General features: G+C 36.0%; 1 protein-coding gene across 1 annotated transcript in view; it reads left to right on the forward strand.

Moving 5' to 3' along the window:
* Positions 1 to 152: 152 nt before the first annotated feature.
* LOC145986763 (RNA polymerase II-associated protein 1) overlaps positions 153 to 15,991 on the forward strand; it is a 35,898-nt gene continuing 20,059 nt past the window's right edge. The window contains exons 1-13 of the mRNA XM_083121146.1: positions 153 to 202; positions 662 to 898; positions 4,205 to 4,297; positions 4,600 to 4,727; positions 5,550 to 5,718; positions 8,490 to 8,942; positions 9,573 to 9,745; positions 9,926 to 10,093; positions 10,847 to 11,034; positions 11,786 to 11,955; positions 13,836 to 14,004; positions 14,750 to 14,851; positions 15,760 to 15,939. Of these exons, the coding sequence (XP_082977272.1) occupies positions 748 to 898; positions 4,205 to 4,297; positions 4,600 to 4,727; positions 5,550 to 5,718; positions 8,490 to 8,942; positions 9,573 to 9,745; positions 9,926 to 10,093; positions 10,847 to 11,034; positions 11,786 to 11,955; positions 13,836 to 14,004; positions 14,750 to 14,851; positions 15,760 to 15,939 (2,144 nt within the window). The 5' untranslated portion in view covers positions 153 to 202; positions 662 to 747. The remainder of the gene's footprint in view (positions 203 to 661; positions 899 to 4,204; positions 4,298 to 4,599; positions 4,728 to 5,549; positions 5,719 to 8,489; positions 8,943 to 9,572; positions 9,746 to 9,925; positions 10,094 to 10,846; positions 11,035 to 11,785; positions 11,956 to 13,835; positions 14,005 to 14,749; positions 14,852 to 15,759; positions 15,940 to 15,991) is intronic.

Consider the following 15,991-nt stretch of genomic DNA (forward strand, 5'->3'; position numbering starts at 1 on the left):
TTCTAAAATAAAAGGTTCTAAACCCACGTTTTCACTGCGCTAACCGAAATTTCCCTCCAGCTACTATAGTCTGTGAACGAAACCAACTCTACTCTACTGTGCTTCAACTTCGCCTTCTCACACATATTTGAAACACCCAAAGCATAGCAAATTCTTATCATGTAATTACAGATGTTTCAAGCTCAAGAACAAGCCTGGATAAGATTTATTGGAGCGAATTTACAATATAGAGAAAGTCTCCAATTTTGTTAATTTTCGGTATACTAACTAATTTTGACCTCCTAATCACGAATCTGTTGGAAAAAACCGGCGGTCACGTCTGAAAATTTCGATGAATTTAGGGGTGAAATGAGTGCTAATGGAACCTAACCTAACAGGCCTAACCTAACCTCGTGTGAATGGTTCGTGGGGCTACCCGTGGATGGTTTTTGGGGCTAACGTCAATGGTTTGTGGGGCTACCCGTGGATGGTTTTTGGGGCTAACGTCAATGGTTTGTGGGGCTACCCGTGGATGGCTTTTGGCGCTAACGAAAATTTTTGTACAATTTCCAGACGTGACCGCCGGTTTTTTCCAACAGATTCATGATTAGGAGGCCAAAATTAGTTAGTATACCGAAAATTAACGAAATTGGAGACTTTCTCTATATTGTAAATTCTAGCCGATTTATTTTCCAAGAAATATAATATTCTTGGTTTTTCTAGTGCAAGTGTGATACATTGTGATACATAAAATTTAATTCTTATAAAATGTTGCAACGACCAAAACCTGAGGATGACGAGGATGAACTTCTTCGAATGCAAGAAGAGTTTCTTGCAAACAAAAATCTGCATCCGGCTGTTTCAGTTGTGCGAGTCGCGGGCAAACAACAATCAAATACTACAGCTCGTACGAGTCAAGGTATTGTAAGAGTGTTAATTCTGAGTGGCGCTTAGTTTTGGAACACTTACTGCTGTAAATAATGAGATAGCACAACCCTCGGTCCAAGTTCTGTATGTTATATGACCCACTTTGGTAAAAATCTGATATTCCCCGGACACCTATAACTTTTTCGTTTTGTCAATTTTTGACATTTGTACTTACCTATCTCCTTCGCGGAACATTCTTTAACGTGTATTCACGTTTTTTTGATCAAAGTGATTGCAATTTTTTTTTTTTTAAAAAAATATTTTTGTAACTGAAGAACGTACCTATTTCGGTAACAGTTTCATACATCGGAGACACATTTCTTGGCATGAGTTTACAATACCGGACCACTCTCCAATTTCTATAAAATTTCGCCTACGTACTAATTTCGGTGTCCTGAATGACGTATCTGTAGTTCATATTTGTCGGTCACTTGTTAAAATTGTACATTTACGTGTAGAACTTGTAAAGTAACCTTGCGATTAACCACGGTCATTGTCCATACACGGCAATTCGGAACCATCTTTCTTTCGCAATTCGTTAAAGGTCTTCCTTTACGCAGGAATGCCTACAACGTTAGGTTAGGCCTGTTAGGTTGGGTTCCATTAGCATAAATACAAAGAAAAATTAATATTTTAATTATACCTTGCCTTGCCTAACATGAAAAAGCTCTCTCCCATGACGGCAGAACACTATGTTGCTAAAGTGTTGTGCGATAAGTGACACCCATTTGGGGAAAATGCTGTGTTCCGTTGAGCTACTGTTCTTATGGTAGGGTTACGTTACATTAAGAAAACGTAGTTTATTTCATTTTTTTCTCGATTTCCATACTCGACCACCAATTATTACATGCATATTCGTGATTAGGTGTTCACAATTAGTGAGTAGGCAAAATTTCATAGAAATTGGAGAGTGGTCCGGTATTGTAAACTCGTTCCCATTTCTTCATTTTTACAGAATAAACTACTTACGGAAATGAGTTTCTCTAAGGTTTCCAACGTTAGTCGAGGTATTTTCTTTCATCGTGGAATCTATTTGACCGGGAAATCATGTATTTTTCAATAGAAATATCTCACCAATGCACAATTGCCATTGCTTTCCTACGTGAACCGGATGCTTTATACGTTGGATGATGTAACCCCCGTCAGTGTTTCCAACCCCTTTTTTTTTACTATGCTTGCCTAACCTAACCTAACCTTATCGGAATGGTTCTTGGGACTATCCGTGCATAATATACAGTGTTTCGCATGGTTCGTACTTACCAATTGTGTATTGTGGAACATAGTTCAAAGTGCCATTATGCTCTTTACACGAAAACAAACACAATTTTTCACATTCTGAGTGCTCTTTTTTATTCCTTTCTTTGCTTCCGGAACACACAATATGACGGGCACATCTTGACTAAAGTTTTTGGATATGCAGTGTTTCAACCTTCTTCACCGAAAAATACCTACTATCGTGTTCGTCACCAGTGGAAATTATTCATTATGCACGGGTAGCTGACAGATAGTCCCACGAACCATTATGCACGATAGCTGACCGATAGCGGCACGAACCATTCATGGATGGCCCCAAGAACCATTTCCGATAATGTTATTTTAGGTTTGGTTACGTTAGGCAAGCATAGTAAAAAAAGGGGGGGTTGAAACACTGGCAGGAGCTTACATCATCAAACGTACGCAGCATCCGGTTGTCGTAGGGCAAGCAAATGAAAGCAATGGCAATTGTGCGTCGATGAGATATTTATCTTGAAAAATACATGATTTCCCGGTCAAATATATTCCACGATGAAAGAAAATACCTCGCCGAAGGTTGTAAACCTTGGAGAAACTAATTTAGGTAAGTAGCTTCTTGTGTAAAATTGAAGAAATATGTCTCCGATGTATGAAACTGTTACCATACAGTACAAACAGTGCTTCTGTTTACATGTTAATTGTAACATTGTCCTTATATACTTAGAGAATTAGATAGTTTTGAGAAAACCAGCAGTTAAGTGACTATTCATCAGACGAGGTCAAAAGCTTTGTTAATTTTCATTTAAAGGGGGTTTCCTGATAAAGTTTGGTAGTAATTTAGGCATGACTTAAGATGACCGGACCCCTCTCCGATTTTCTTCATATTTGACATACTTACTAATTGAGGCCTGCTAATGATGAACCTGAAGTTAAAATTTGTTGGAAACGTATAGAAATTGCAAAATAATTCGAACCATTGACACTAGCCCCACGAACCATTGACGTGTGGTTAGGTTAGTTTCGGTTAGGTTAGGCAAACATAGTGGTGTCGTGGTAGTATCAGAAATTGTGAAACAAAAAAATTCGCGAAAATCGACGGTTTCCATTCCGAAAACTAACGACTTATTTTCGGTTAATTTTCAATTTCTAGACGTTTCCGACAACTTTTAACTTCATATTCGTGATTAGGGAGGCCTCAATTAGTGAGTATGCCAAATATGAAGAAAATCGGAGAGGGGTTTGGTCATCTTAAGTCGTTCCATAATTTACTATTAAATTCATTTACTAATAGTAATTTTATCATAGTGTTATCATTGCATTACCGTATTGTAGTGCAGGGCATCCCCGATGACAGTGCTAACATTGTCACCTTGTAATCAACGAGTCCTGGGTTCACTACCCAGTGGAGGCACAGTGTCAATCCCGATTAGCCTATCTGTGCATAGAATGGACTTAAAAACAACAGTTCATACTGTAGTGTAGAAATTGTTTGTTGGTGTGATTACTAGTATATTTTTTTGGTAACGGTTCCAATTGTTTTATGATTTTTTTTCAAATTGGCAGGAAGACTAATTATCGTAGAATTTTGGCAATCATTGTCACACAAAATTTGAACCTTGCTTAAAGTAATGAGCACTGTTTGGATTTAGAAAAAAGTTGTTTATTTTTTTAAAAAAAACTTAAAAATTACCTTACGCAAACATGCATGCTTCCCATGGTCAATGTATTTTCCATTCACAAGCGACTGTAAGTATCATAGGCTAGTGGGAATTAATGTAGAAGTAAATTGGAACCTTAGTAGAATGCATCTAGGGACTTTATTTTAATGCTAAGTGAAACAAACCTGGCCTGCCTAACCTAACTACGAAAGCATATATTGAACAAAATCTTAAGCAATCGCCAAAACTCTGCAGTATGTGTTAACAGAAGTAAATGTTAAAATTGCATTCATAGCATGATGAAATCGCAATAAAACAAGAAACTTGGGCCATTTTTTCTCATAAATAATCATTAAGTTGCATTCAGAACTGTTTCATAAATCAGAATTACTGTTCACTATTTTTAGATGGGAGATCCACCAGTGAACGTACTACTGACAAGAAACGTCAATCAAAATTTGCAGAAAGAAGGGAAAAAATGCGAAAGGATAAAGATGTAGGTGAGTATATCATAAATATATTGTAGATGAATTCGTATTGCCTGAAAAAATTATGACAGTAACGTGGCATGTTCATGACCTGGGCATCAAAAGGAATGTGGGTGTTTTATTTCATTGTTAAAAATGCCTATATTTTGTAAAGTATATCCGTGTCTGTTTCAATGGTAATGACAGATTGTGAATTTCATTATCATTTGCTTCTCTTTCCTGTTAATAACCAGAAACAAAATTAAAATATTGAAATTCTGTTATTTTGCATGATTCCTATCTGTTTTTAACATATCAGATTTATTTATCAATAGAAGAAAATCCTTCGGCCACCATACTTAGTGAAATCAAAGAGAAGGTTATCACACGCGATGTGATTGTGGCAGCTCCAAGACTTTTAGCTGAGCATGGATTTCCAGAAGTAATGCTGAGAGACAAAATGGTGAGTTTGTTGGTAACAAATCATTTTAATGCATAAAATATTGCATTTTTATGTCACTCTTTTGCCACTTAGTTAATATCAAAAATAAAAATAATATGGTGATTACAAGAAATTGACGAAAGGACTCCTGTAAAGGAAGGAACACTTATGCTCAGGCCAGGAATCAAACTTTAAATCCTCAGTAGTGAGATTGCAAGTCAATTTCTCAGTGTACTCGTTCACACAGGTGGCTGTTAACATTTTAGACACCATAATGTGTCAGTGATGGCTAAAGTTATAATATAATGAAGGGTTCCCGGTTTCAACCATCAATAAGGTCATAAATATACATTGCATGGATTTCTAACAAAAATTTATCTGCACAAAACATCTACATTCGGCCTGCCTTGTAACAGGTTACACAGAAACAGCACAGTCTTTGACCAGTATCATAGCAAACCTCCGTACACTCCCAAATTGCCTATTACTAGTTTCTGTTACAACATCCAATTTTGTTTTAAAATATTCGAGAATTGCATTGGAATATTAAAATAGATGTAATTTACTCACAAAATCCACTTTTTTGCACAATAATGGTGTAAAATAAATATGTAACATGCAGCGAAATTAAAGTCCATGCACATGTTGCATGACATTATTGCAGACATTGTGAAATACTCGAACTGAAGAAAAGTATCAGCTGGTGTCAGAATCAGCTCACTCTAGATATAGGGAATGTATAAAATTATACTGGTTTATTCAAAATGTTGTTTAATTCAATTGTCTTCCACTCAACGAAAGATGTTGTGTGTTAACCAAATATTTCATGTTTTGTATTTTCAGATTGATGCAGTTGTCGTTGGGACGCAGAGGAAAAGCATTTTTGCCCAGCAGATTGAGAAGATGACAGGCTCCAACGTGCCAATTGAAGTGGATGTGCCTGCTGCATCTTCACACCATGATGGGAAACGGAAGTTGAACATGAAGAAAGAAAATAGTTCATCATGGATGGGTAGGATTCTTTCCAGAGTCATTTGCTTTAATCCTAGAGAGAAGTAACATGCATTTCCTGAATTAAGCCTGCTTTTTATTTCCTCTTTAATATAATTTTCACTTGTTAATATTACTCCTAAGTATTTGAATTTGGAAACTGGTTCAAACAAGTTGTTATCAATAATTAGATTTTGGTAAGCCTGTAAGCATATATTTAGTTTTCTCTTTGTTAACTTCCAAACCTATCTCTTTAGCAGTTTTGAAAAATATTTTAGCATTATTCTTAATTGTATTTATATCATCCCCTAATAAGTGTACATCATCTGCATATGCTAACAACTGAGTCATACCATTTAATTTTAGTCCTTCGTTAGTTTCTTTTACCTTCCTAACAGCATATTCTAAGGCAAAATTAAAGAGCAATGGAGATAATGCATCTCCTTGTTTTAACCCATCATGAATTGTAAATTTGTCAGACACATTAATACCCACACGAATTTTTACTTTCTGTTTCACTGGTGCATACTTTTATCATACTAACAAGCTTCTTAGGTATTCCAAACTTGACTAATATATTATATAATTTATCTCTTTTGACCGAATCATATGCTTTTTTGAAATCAATGAATAGCTGATGGACATTTTGATTATATTCCCACTTTTTTTCAAGTGTCTGTCTAATGTGAAAAATTTGATCCGTAGTTGATCTGTTACGTTTAAATCCACATTGAAAATCACCTATAATTTCATTAGCATATTGGGTTAGTCTTGTTAAAAGAATATTAGATAATATTTTATATGTTGTTGAGAGTAGAGAAATTCCACGGTAATTATTGCAGTTCATTTTATCACCTTTTTTTATACACAGAAACAATTATGGATTCTTTCCACTGTTGAGGGATTTCTTCTTTATTCCATATTAAACAAATTAATTTATGAATTTGACATATTAATGAATTTCCACCATATTTAATTAACTCAGCTGGTATTAAATCAATGCCGGTGCTTTGTTATTCTTTAGCCTTTTAATAGCATCTTCAACTTCAGTCAAGTTAGGTTCTGGAACTAAAGGTTCTGCTGTGTTTACTTCATTCACTTCTGATTTATCTCCTACATGAACATTTAAAAGGTCATTAAAGACTACATGTAGCCAATTTTCTTTCTCAGCACCAAATTATCTTACTTTCACATTTATCAATGTCAAAATTTTCGTATGAAATGCTCCATACTGTTTGAATGGGTCAAATAATGTGGTGAGAATTCATCTTATGTTCATATATGCTAATCGGAATTGGACCTACAGTTTAAAGTGGGAGCTGAAGCACTTTACTGCCTTCTCGATGGTATAGTGGTAACGTTGTCACCTTGTAATCAAGGAGTCCCAGATTTCATTTCCCGTGGAAGCACATAGTGATTTGGATTCCACTTTAAACTCCAGGTTCAGTCCCGACTAGCCTTTCTGTGCATAAAGTGGACTTTATAAAAACAAACCACTCCACAGTCTGCCTCCACCTGGGATGAAACTGGGACCCCCTCGTGTACAAAAGGACAATGTTACCACTATGCCATTGGGAGGTTCAAGTAGTATTATGGTATTACACACCAACTTGCATTGCACAAAGTGATTAGATGAAGATAACTAAAGTTTAAATTTACAGGGTTGCTACGTGTCTGGAAAAGAGGGACAAGTCAGAGAATTTGGCTTGTCAGGGAATTTTGCAGATCGTCTGGAATTTATGCGCATTCTGGAGTCTGCAAGAGAAAGAGTTGCAAAATGATCAAACAGTTGACTTCCACTTCTGGATTCGGTTCTTGTGATTCCACTCCCAAAAAAACATTCAGTTTAGAAACTTGTTTCTTTCGTTCTTATGATTCTCAGTTTTGGGCAAAATTATGGTTCCTTTGAATTTCTGTAATAAATTTTCACTTTATAATACTAGATATTAGAAAGAATATCAAAGTAAAACTTGCAGTCGATATCTGATTGATAACTAAATTACATTGACAATATGACCATAATTATCGGAAAGGTTGGTGAAGATGAGGTTATTGTCTATTATTCTATAGATCTTAGTCTTGTTGGCATTTCCTATAGAATTCCTACATTAAACAAAAATGTATCCACACGATGTGTACTTATAAATGTAAGTAAAAAAGCAGCATTTTCTACGACACTATAAATCTGCCCGAAAATGAAAAATTGTGTATGGTTTATGAACTTTTTCTGTTGTTTTTTATTGTGGAGATCTGTTATGGTGAATAATGCACCTCTGTTACCTTAGCCTAGCCAATACATTTGATGCTGATTGTAATTTTACATTTTGCTCTTCGAATTTTCACATGCTCTTGTGTGTGTAGAATGAAATTTGCTAAAAAGCAAAAAATCATGATGATAAACATGTCTGGGAAAAAATTATTTTTGAACTGGAAAACCTGGAAATGTCAGGGAATTTCATAATCAAAAAATCGTAGCAACCCTGATTTAGCATATTGATTGATCATTTTTTCTTGTTGGGTCTTGAACCCTCCTCCAGTGGTGTGTCCAAATTAGGTGAAGGGCTAGCATGAAGAAAATGGAGTAATAGAGAAAATTAGATTAATATTAACTATTAATCTAATTTTCTCTATTACCTAATTTTTTTCGTACTAGCCCTTCACCTAATTCAAACACACCAGCTGCCTCTGGAACCCCAATGCTTTACCACATCTGTCAGAAAGTGCTCAAATTAGAAGCTTTTTGTGTATTATAGAATCCTACAGTTATCATTGGTTCTAAACAAAATCTTTCAGGAGACAAGAGTTACATCATTGAAGGTAGTGGACTGGAAAAGGGTGAAGAGGAAGCTAAACAGATACACAAGGAGAACATCAAGAAATTAGCTTCTATGGCAGAGGACGAGCTACTTAAGGAGAGGGAGAGTCTTATGAAGCAGCTGGATCCAAAGTTGGTGCAGCTGTTGCGATCAAAGAGGCGCGTGGGCTCGAGCAGGGAGCAGCAAGTTGCCGATCAGTCAGGTTCGCAGAAACGTGTGAAGTTCGACGTTGACACGAAAGAGCAGTCCAGGGAGATGGAGGTGGCAGAAAGTCTTCCGGAGGAGCAGCTGCCGATCAGACCTCAGGAGGCTAAGAAGTGGCTGCACATGGACAGGGTGGAGCCAGAGAAGCTGAAATGGATGACTAATCTGTCTCCGCCAAAGCCAATTGATCCGAACACTGGTTACCCTGCGAGGTTTGATTTTGAAGGTAAGCCATGAGCATTCAATGTAGGTATGGATTACATATTTTGATCACATATACATGAAAATGTACATATAGTTGCACTTAGCAAAGAAAAATATTTCGGTCCTTTGGTGGATGATGAAAGTCATTATTTTTAAAGCCAGCCTCTAGCGGAGTGGTCACTCTACTATTTCACGATTGATCCTCATCATTGCAGATAATCCAAGAGGTAGAAAAGACAAGTAAAATAACCAAGATGGAAAGGTAACTGCTGAAGAATTGACATGTAGTCACATAGTGTTCTTCTACATTTTAAAAATATTTTAACTTGTTCTTGTAGACTTTGAATAACAATAATATGTAACATTAACATCATTTTAGAATTATCACCTCAGTGGCTGACCAATGAGATACCATCAAATGTTTCAGGTTTGAGTCACATCCTGGACATGATCCCCTTCATCGATTTCATCTAATCTTCACTCTTCCCCATCATCACAATTAGAATAAAGAGGAAGGAAAGCAGCATAAAATAAGAAGAAATGCAATTGACATTCACATTTTTTTGAACATTATATGTAAGATATTGGTTTTTAAATGTAATTGGCATAACAGTCAATTTATGGAATACATTCATATCTTCTTCCCTCACAGGCTGCCTGCTGAGGTACGATGAAGATGTTCCTGTCATAAAATCCTTGCATCATCATGGGGCAGAACCGGAAAGAGCTGGTTACACACTGGAGGAACTCTTCCAGTTCAGCAGAAGCACAGTATTACAGCAACGAGTTCTTGGACTCCAGACTATAGCTAACATTCTGAAAATGGTAAAGTACCCACTCGTATTTTTATCTTTGGTCTCACATGACTAATCAGTTTTCTTCATCAATCTATGAATCAATACATTACGAAAATAATTCGCTATGTTCTCTAGTTCAAATTGAGTATGTGGTACATGTAGGTGATTATTTGTGTACTTTATGTTTGAATATTAATCTTTGTTTAAGGCCAAAGAAGGAAGGTACGACGACTGCCTTCACGAGACACTTCTTATGCAGCTGCTTGATGCTGGGTTGCTCATTTTGTTGCGATTCTCGATTGATGACAACATGGATGCTATTGTTACAGCAGCATCACAAGCTCTTAGGAACCTTCTGTACAACGAACCAGATGAAGTAAGTGTTTACGTCTTCTTTGGCCAGGATCTTTGTAGAATTTATTATTTAATTTTTTATAACAATCAAGAATTTCAATTTATACTTACTGTAGTATTTTTTCTATGACAGAACAGTGGCTCAAATGTGAAACATCATAGCTACAAGTTGTTTTTCTTATTGACTAGTTCAGTGTATAAACGGTCAAAGTGTAATGTAGGAACATTCAAACCTTTCTATTCATCTTGCAACTGACAAGCACTTCTGTTTTGTAGTCACGGCATCAGTTTCATTTTGTTGTTCTTAGGGTGTAGTTTATCTTTTTTTTAAAAATAATTTAATATGTAATTATATGTGGGAACACAAGAAAGAAATTGTAACTAACAAAAACCAAATTGTATTTTCTATATTGTATGTTCATGTTTATTCTATAAATTATTTTTTTTAAAATTATATTCTCAACAAAACTCAATCATTTGATCCACAACAAATAAAACTGAAAATCACTATGATCTATAGTGTTAAAAATGGGGTAGGAAGGATACAGTAATGTACTTTGTAGGTTTCATGTTTTTAGTTATTGTTTTATTTTTGTTGATCTTGTTTGTTACTTATTGATTGCTTTCATTGTAAAATTATTTGGGTGTGACCAAAAGATTCTTGTTACACACACCTTAGAGATTCATTTGTTATTTGATATAAGACTTTTTTCATGTATAAATTTTTCAGAGGTCCTTTTAAAAAACTTTACTTATGGCCTTTCACTGTTAATAGATCTGCCTGGATCGTGTGCTTGGTTGGTACAGAGGGTTGGAGCAGCCGTCCCTTCCGACAAATGTGATCGTGAAGCCTGAAGAGAAGAAACAGTACCAGGAGGAGGAGCCAGAATTAAAAGACCATGAAATTGTTCAACTTGATGTGATTCGCGGTGCCCTGAGGACAGACCTCCTCCTGCGTTTAAGGTAAGGTATTGTATGCTGAACTGCCCTGTCCGTGGAGTCTCCACTCGACCGATTTATAGTACTTTGACCTTTGATGTGAGTGTCAATTCCTTGAGTGGTGTATGGTTGCTAACACTGATGCCTTGTGATGAAGGGGTCCCAGGTTCTACTCCGTGTGGGGGCACAGTGTCCAACTTTAAACTGTAGCTCCAGTCCCAATTAGCTAGTTTCGCCAATGTTGACACCTGGGCTATGTGTCACAAACTTTTCATTGTATTGTATTATTACAGTGGAACCTCAATTTTACATTTTCCAGGGGTCCAAACTAAAAAAAAACTTAAAATGTGGGAAAATGGAAAATCGAGGAATATTTCATAATGTTTTGCTATGTTGGGACCACCAAGATTGAATATGTAATGCGGGAAAATGTAAAATTGGGGTTACACTGTATTATTATGATTTTTTTATGGGGTTCAGGTCTCTGAATTTTCTTGTTTCTGTCTATGCCCATTACGCACTTATCTTTAAAAAATTACTTTAAGAATATGTTACAATTTTTGAGTAGATAAATTTTGTCTTTGGACTCAACTTGGTGAGCTTGGATGAGAAAGTCAGGGCCATCAAACTAAATTATTTTGTTTTGTTGTTTTAAAAGATGTCCTGCATTGAAGCTGGTGGTATGCAAAATGGAAAGCATAAAAATTAGTTTTAAGGGAAAATATTTTGCTGCAAACATACATTCCCTAATAGAAGCTTCCTTTCTTCTGCACAGGTACATATTGGAAGTGGTAAGGCCATCACCCAAAGCAGTGATCAGCATTTTGGAGATTCTTTCCAGAATTGCACGCCACAATCAGGACTCTGCTCTGGCTGTAACTTGCTGTCCAAGGTTGGTGCAGACCATCATCACAGAGTTTTTGCCTCGAGATTGGACTCCATTGGGTAAGTGTCGTTATTAATTATAAATTCTCATATACACATCTAATTGTATCACTCAAGAGTCTTAATTTGGAAGAATCAAATTTGTTTCCATTTTTATGATTATTGTGTGCTTTCTTTAAACTTACTTTCTGAACTAAGAACCATAGCCTATTGTTTGATTGTTCCTTTTGCTAATACAGAGTCTGTTTTAGAAGACCACTTAAAACCCAACATTTGAATGTCGTTTCCGAACCCTTCTTCAGTACTTTATTTTGGGCAGTTAATACTTAAATGCCAGATGGGACAGCCAGAACAATACCAATTGCCCTTCCAACTAGGGGTGTAAGGGGCTCTTCCCTGTAGTATACTGCTTGCTATCTTGCAGGCCAATGAGAGTCTGGCACTTGGACCTACAGCCAGTGTAATCCTTTGTGGGACTTACGTTGTGTCCTGTCCATGTTTATTTGTGACCGCACCTTTCATCAAATCACCAATCATCCTCATTTTCACGGTTAATAGAGGCACATATTTTTGGTAAATAAAAAAGCAAAATTTCGGTACAAAAACAAGGTCCATTTCGGGTTCAAAAGCAGTAAATAAAATAAAATATCGGTGTTATAGTGGTGAAAAAGTGGATGAAAAGTGGTATATAAAAATACATTTCGGTTTTAAAATTGTGAATATAATCCTAAATTTGATTTAAAAACTACACTTATTCCACAGAAATAACATTTCACTTCTAATAGCACATTTATGTAGTTATCAGAGTATTAAGTTTATTTCTGTGTAAAGGAGTCAGTTTTTGCTTCTCCAATATTAACAGCAGAATTAATCAATTTTCTGGGAATTGCATAACACTCAGGATAATTCAGACCTCAGAAGGTGTCGCGTCGGTGAATGAACCCTAAATTTCGTGTTTAAGAGTTAATTTCGCTTTTTGCAGTTCATTTCGCATTATATTTCGTGACAAAACATGGTCACAAAATGCATCTCACACCTGTCAAAAACATGAAAAATTAACAGTACAATGTGTTTTTTCAAATTTTGTTTTTTTGTCAAAAACGAATTATGCATGCCCCTAACGATTAACCAAAAGTGGCAGTAAAGTAAATTAAAACAAATGTTCTAATTACTAAGTATTTTTTGTTAGCATGAGATTGTAGCCTAAAGTGAGATATTATTAGTTTCAGAGATATAAAATTTTTTTCAAATTTCAAATTTTGTGCTGAATACAACCTGAGGATAAAACTAGCACCTAAAGGTCAAAATCTGTAAAATAGTTCGTTAAGAAAGTAAAATATTTACCAGAGATTAAAATTGGAAAGAATCTGTATTGAGAATTGACAGCACACTTTCCAGATTGAATTGACTTGACAAGCAAGCTTTGTTTACCTAACAACTTTTCCATGGAATAAGGGGGTGGCGGTTGCAATAAACTCCTGAGGAAGATTCCAGAAATAGGATTTGATTTGATTTGATTGATTTAGTTTATTTTACTTCGCGTTTTGTGCCTCTTGGCTAATTTGCAAAGATGGGGATGAGTGATGAAATTGGTGAATGGACATTCACAAACCAAGCATGAGCAGGATTCGAACCCGGGACCCTCGGCGTCGCAGCGTGATGTGCTATCCACTCGGCCACAGGGACCAGCTCCAGAAATAGGAATTTTAACATCAAGGTTTAAGGGCCAAAACCTTATATAAGAACATTTTAATCCCATATTCTTCGAGTGTAGATGCATCATTTCACCTAATTGTTCATCCTCATCACAATGCAATTAGCCAAAAGTGGCAGAAAAGCAATGCAGTAAAACCAATAAAATTGGCAGTTGACACCCACTGGCCCTCAAACAGAGATATCTCAGAGTTTAATACAGAGTACCTCTCTTCTTTTTCCTGCAGTAAGTTCGGAGAAGCCAGCTGACATGAGATCCGTGTACAAAGTTCCCCTGTGCCAAGCTGTAAAGCTGATGAGGACTCTGTCCAGCAGGCTGAGAAGCTTTTCATCTGACCTTGTCCACAAGTACCATGTCATGGATGTTATTCTGTCTTACATTTCTATTGATCCAAGGTTAGTAAAAGTAGGTTTTATGTAAGAATAGTAGGGCCGATGAAAGCTATGCTTGAATTTCATAGCAGGATTGATTGATTGACTTGCTGTTCTATGTCCGCTTTGTGCACAGTAAGGCTAATCGGGACTGGACCTACAGTTTAAAGTGGGATCAAAACCACTAAGTGCCTCCATCGGGAATCGAACCCAGGACCCCTCGATCTTTGCAGGAATGGAACAGATTAATCAGTATTCTCTTGATGGCTGATGGAGGCATACAACGGAGTTTTGATTTTGCGTTCATGTTCGTCCCCTGAAAACTGTAAAATCGAGGTTGTACTGTATCTGTAAAATTGTTGAGAATTTTACTAATCCACTATTTCTGTACATAGCCTGTAATTAGAGCAAAATTCTACCATTTCGCAATTTTTATGAATATAAAGTTATGATTTCCATACCCTGGTTTTGTAAAACAAATGCCAAAATATACAGTTAATTTTTCTGAGGCAAAACATATAGTGTTAATTGGATCTTCAAAAGTATTTTTTTGGTATTGACAAAAATTTTATACTGATCAACCCTTAATAAGAATGTTAGAATGAGATTATTACATGCACAAAATGTATTTAATCCATTGGCAAATCTATCATTTGGTATTTCATATGTATCGTTGTGAAATGCATACAAATACAAAACATTATATTTTTAATATGAGAATGAACATGATGTTAAACAGTTCTTGACTTGGCTTTCCTTCCATTGGCAGTGAAGCTGGTCTTCCTCAACAAGAAGCTCTGGTGCTGAGTCTAGAAAGCTTCTATTTGTGGCAGACCTTCCTTAGTTACGGCTATGCAGCACAGTATTATCTGTAAGTATCTGGTTGTTATGTATTCTGTTATATTGAAAATTATTTGTTACAAATATGTATCAAGTCCAAACAGAATTGGACCATAATAAACTTGTATTTTTCCTATTTTGCACTGCATTTCTGTCACTTTTGGCTATTTGCGACAATGAGGATGAATGGCATCCAGATGAATCATGCCTAGATCCGACTTGGAATTTTCGGTGCTGAAATTACTCTATGAAAATCTGCAGAGGCGTGCACATTTAGTTTTTGACAGAAGCACGAAAAATGAAATCACACACACTAATGTTCATTTTTCATGTTTCTGTAAGGTATCAGGTGGATTTTCCTACCATGCTTTGTCATGAAATAAACTCTTAAACATGAAATTTAGAGTTTATTTGCTGATGTGACACTTTCCGAAGTCTGAATCATCCTGTGAGTTATGCAATTTACAGAAAATTGATTAATTTTGCTGTAATATTTGAGAAGCAAAAATTGATTCCTTTACACGGGAATAAACTTCATACGTACTGGGATAACTACATAAATGTACTGTTATAAGGGAAATGTTATATACCAGTTTTGATCCCAAAATGTGCCCAGTTTTTGTACCAAAATCTTGATCTTTTATTCACCATAAATAACTGGCCCTAAAAATCTCTACATATAACTGCAGACAAAATACAGATCTTGTGATGATAGGTGATTACATACTTTGAATTCCAGATAAATAAGCTAGTAGAGACATGTGGAGGATAACACTATTCTACACAACTTATTCATTCTTCTACATAAAAGTTTTCTGCCTTTCTTGCAACTTCCTCAATCATGTACATGTATTGTGATGAATAAGATAATCTTGTGTAGGATAGTTGATTTTCTGATTGCACTACAATTTCATTCTATTGTGGCTCACTTCATTTCAGAGACTTCTATCCGCTTCTGCTCCGTCAACTACATTTCCATCAGAGTTCAGTGTCTGTGAACGCAAAAGTCGACAGCAACAGGTTCAACTATGAACACGGAGCTGCCCTGATTGGATTGCTTGAAAAGGCTCTCCACATCGCAGCGTCTGTCGAGGAAATAAAATCCAAGGTTGGCTTCAGGTATGCATACGTTGTAGTAGGTTCCTATTTTGCCTCTTTAATAACACCTGAG

This window comes from Lepisma saccharinum, chromosome 4, assembly GCF_977018435.1.
Source record: "Lepisma saccharinum chromosome 4, izLepSacc3.1, whole genome shotgun sequence".
Taxonomy (NCBI): domain Eukaryota; kingdom Metazoa; phylum Arthropoda; class Insecta; order Zygentoma; family Lepismatidae; genus Lepisma; species Lepisma saccharinum.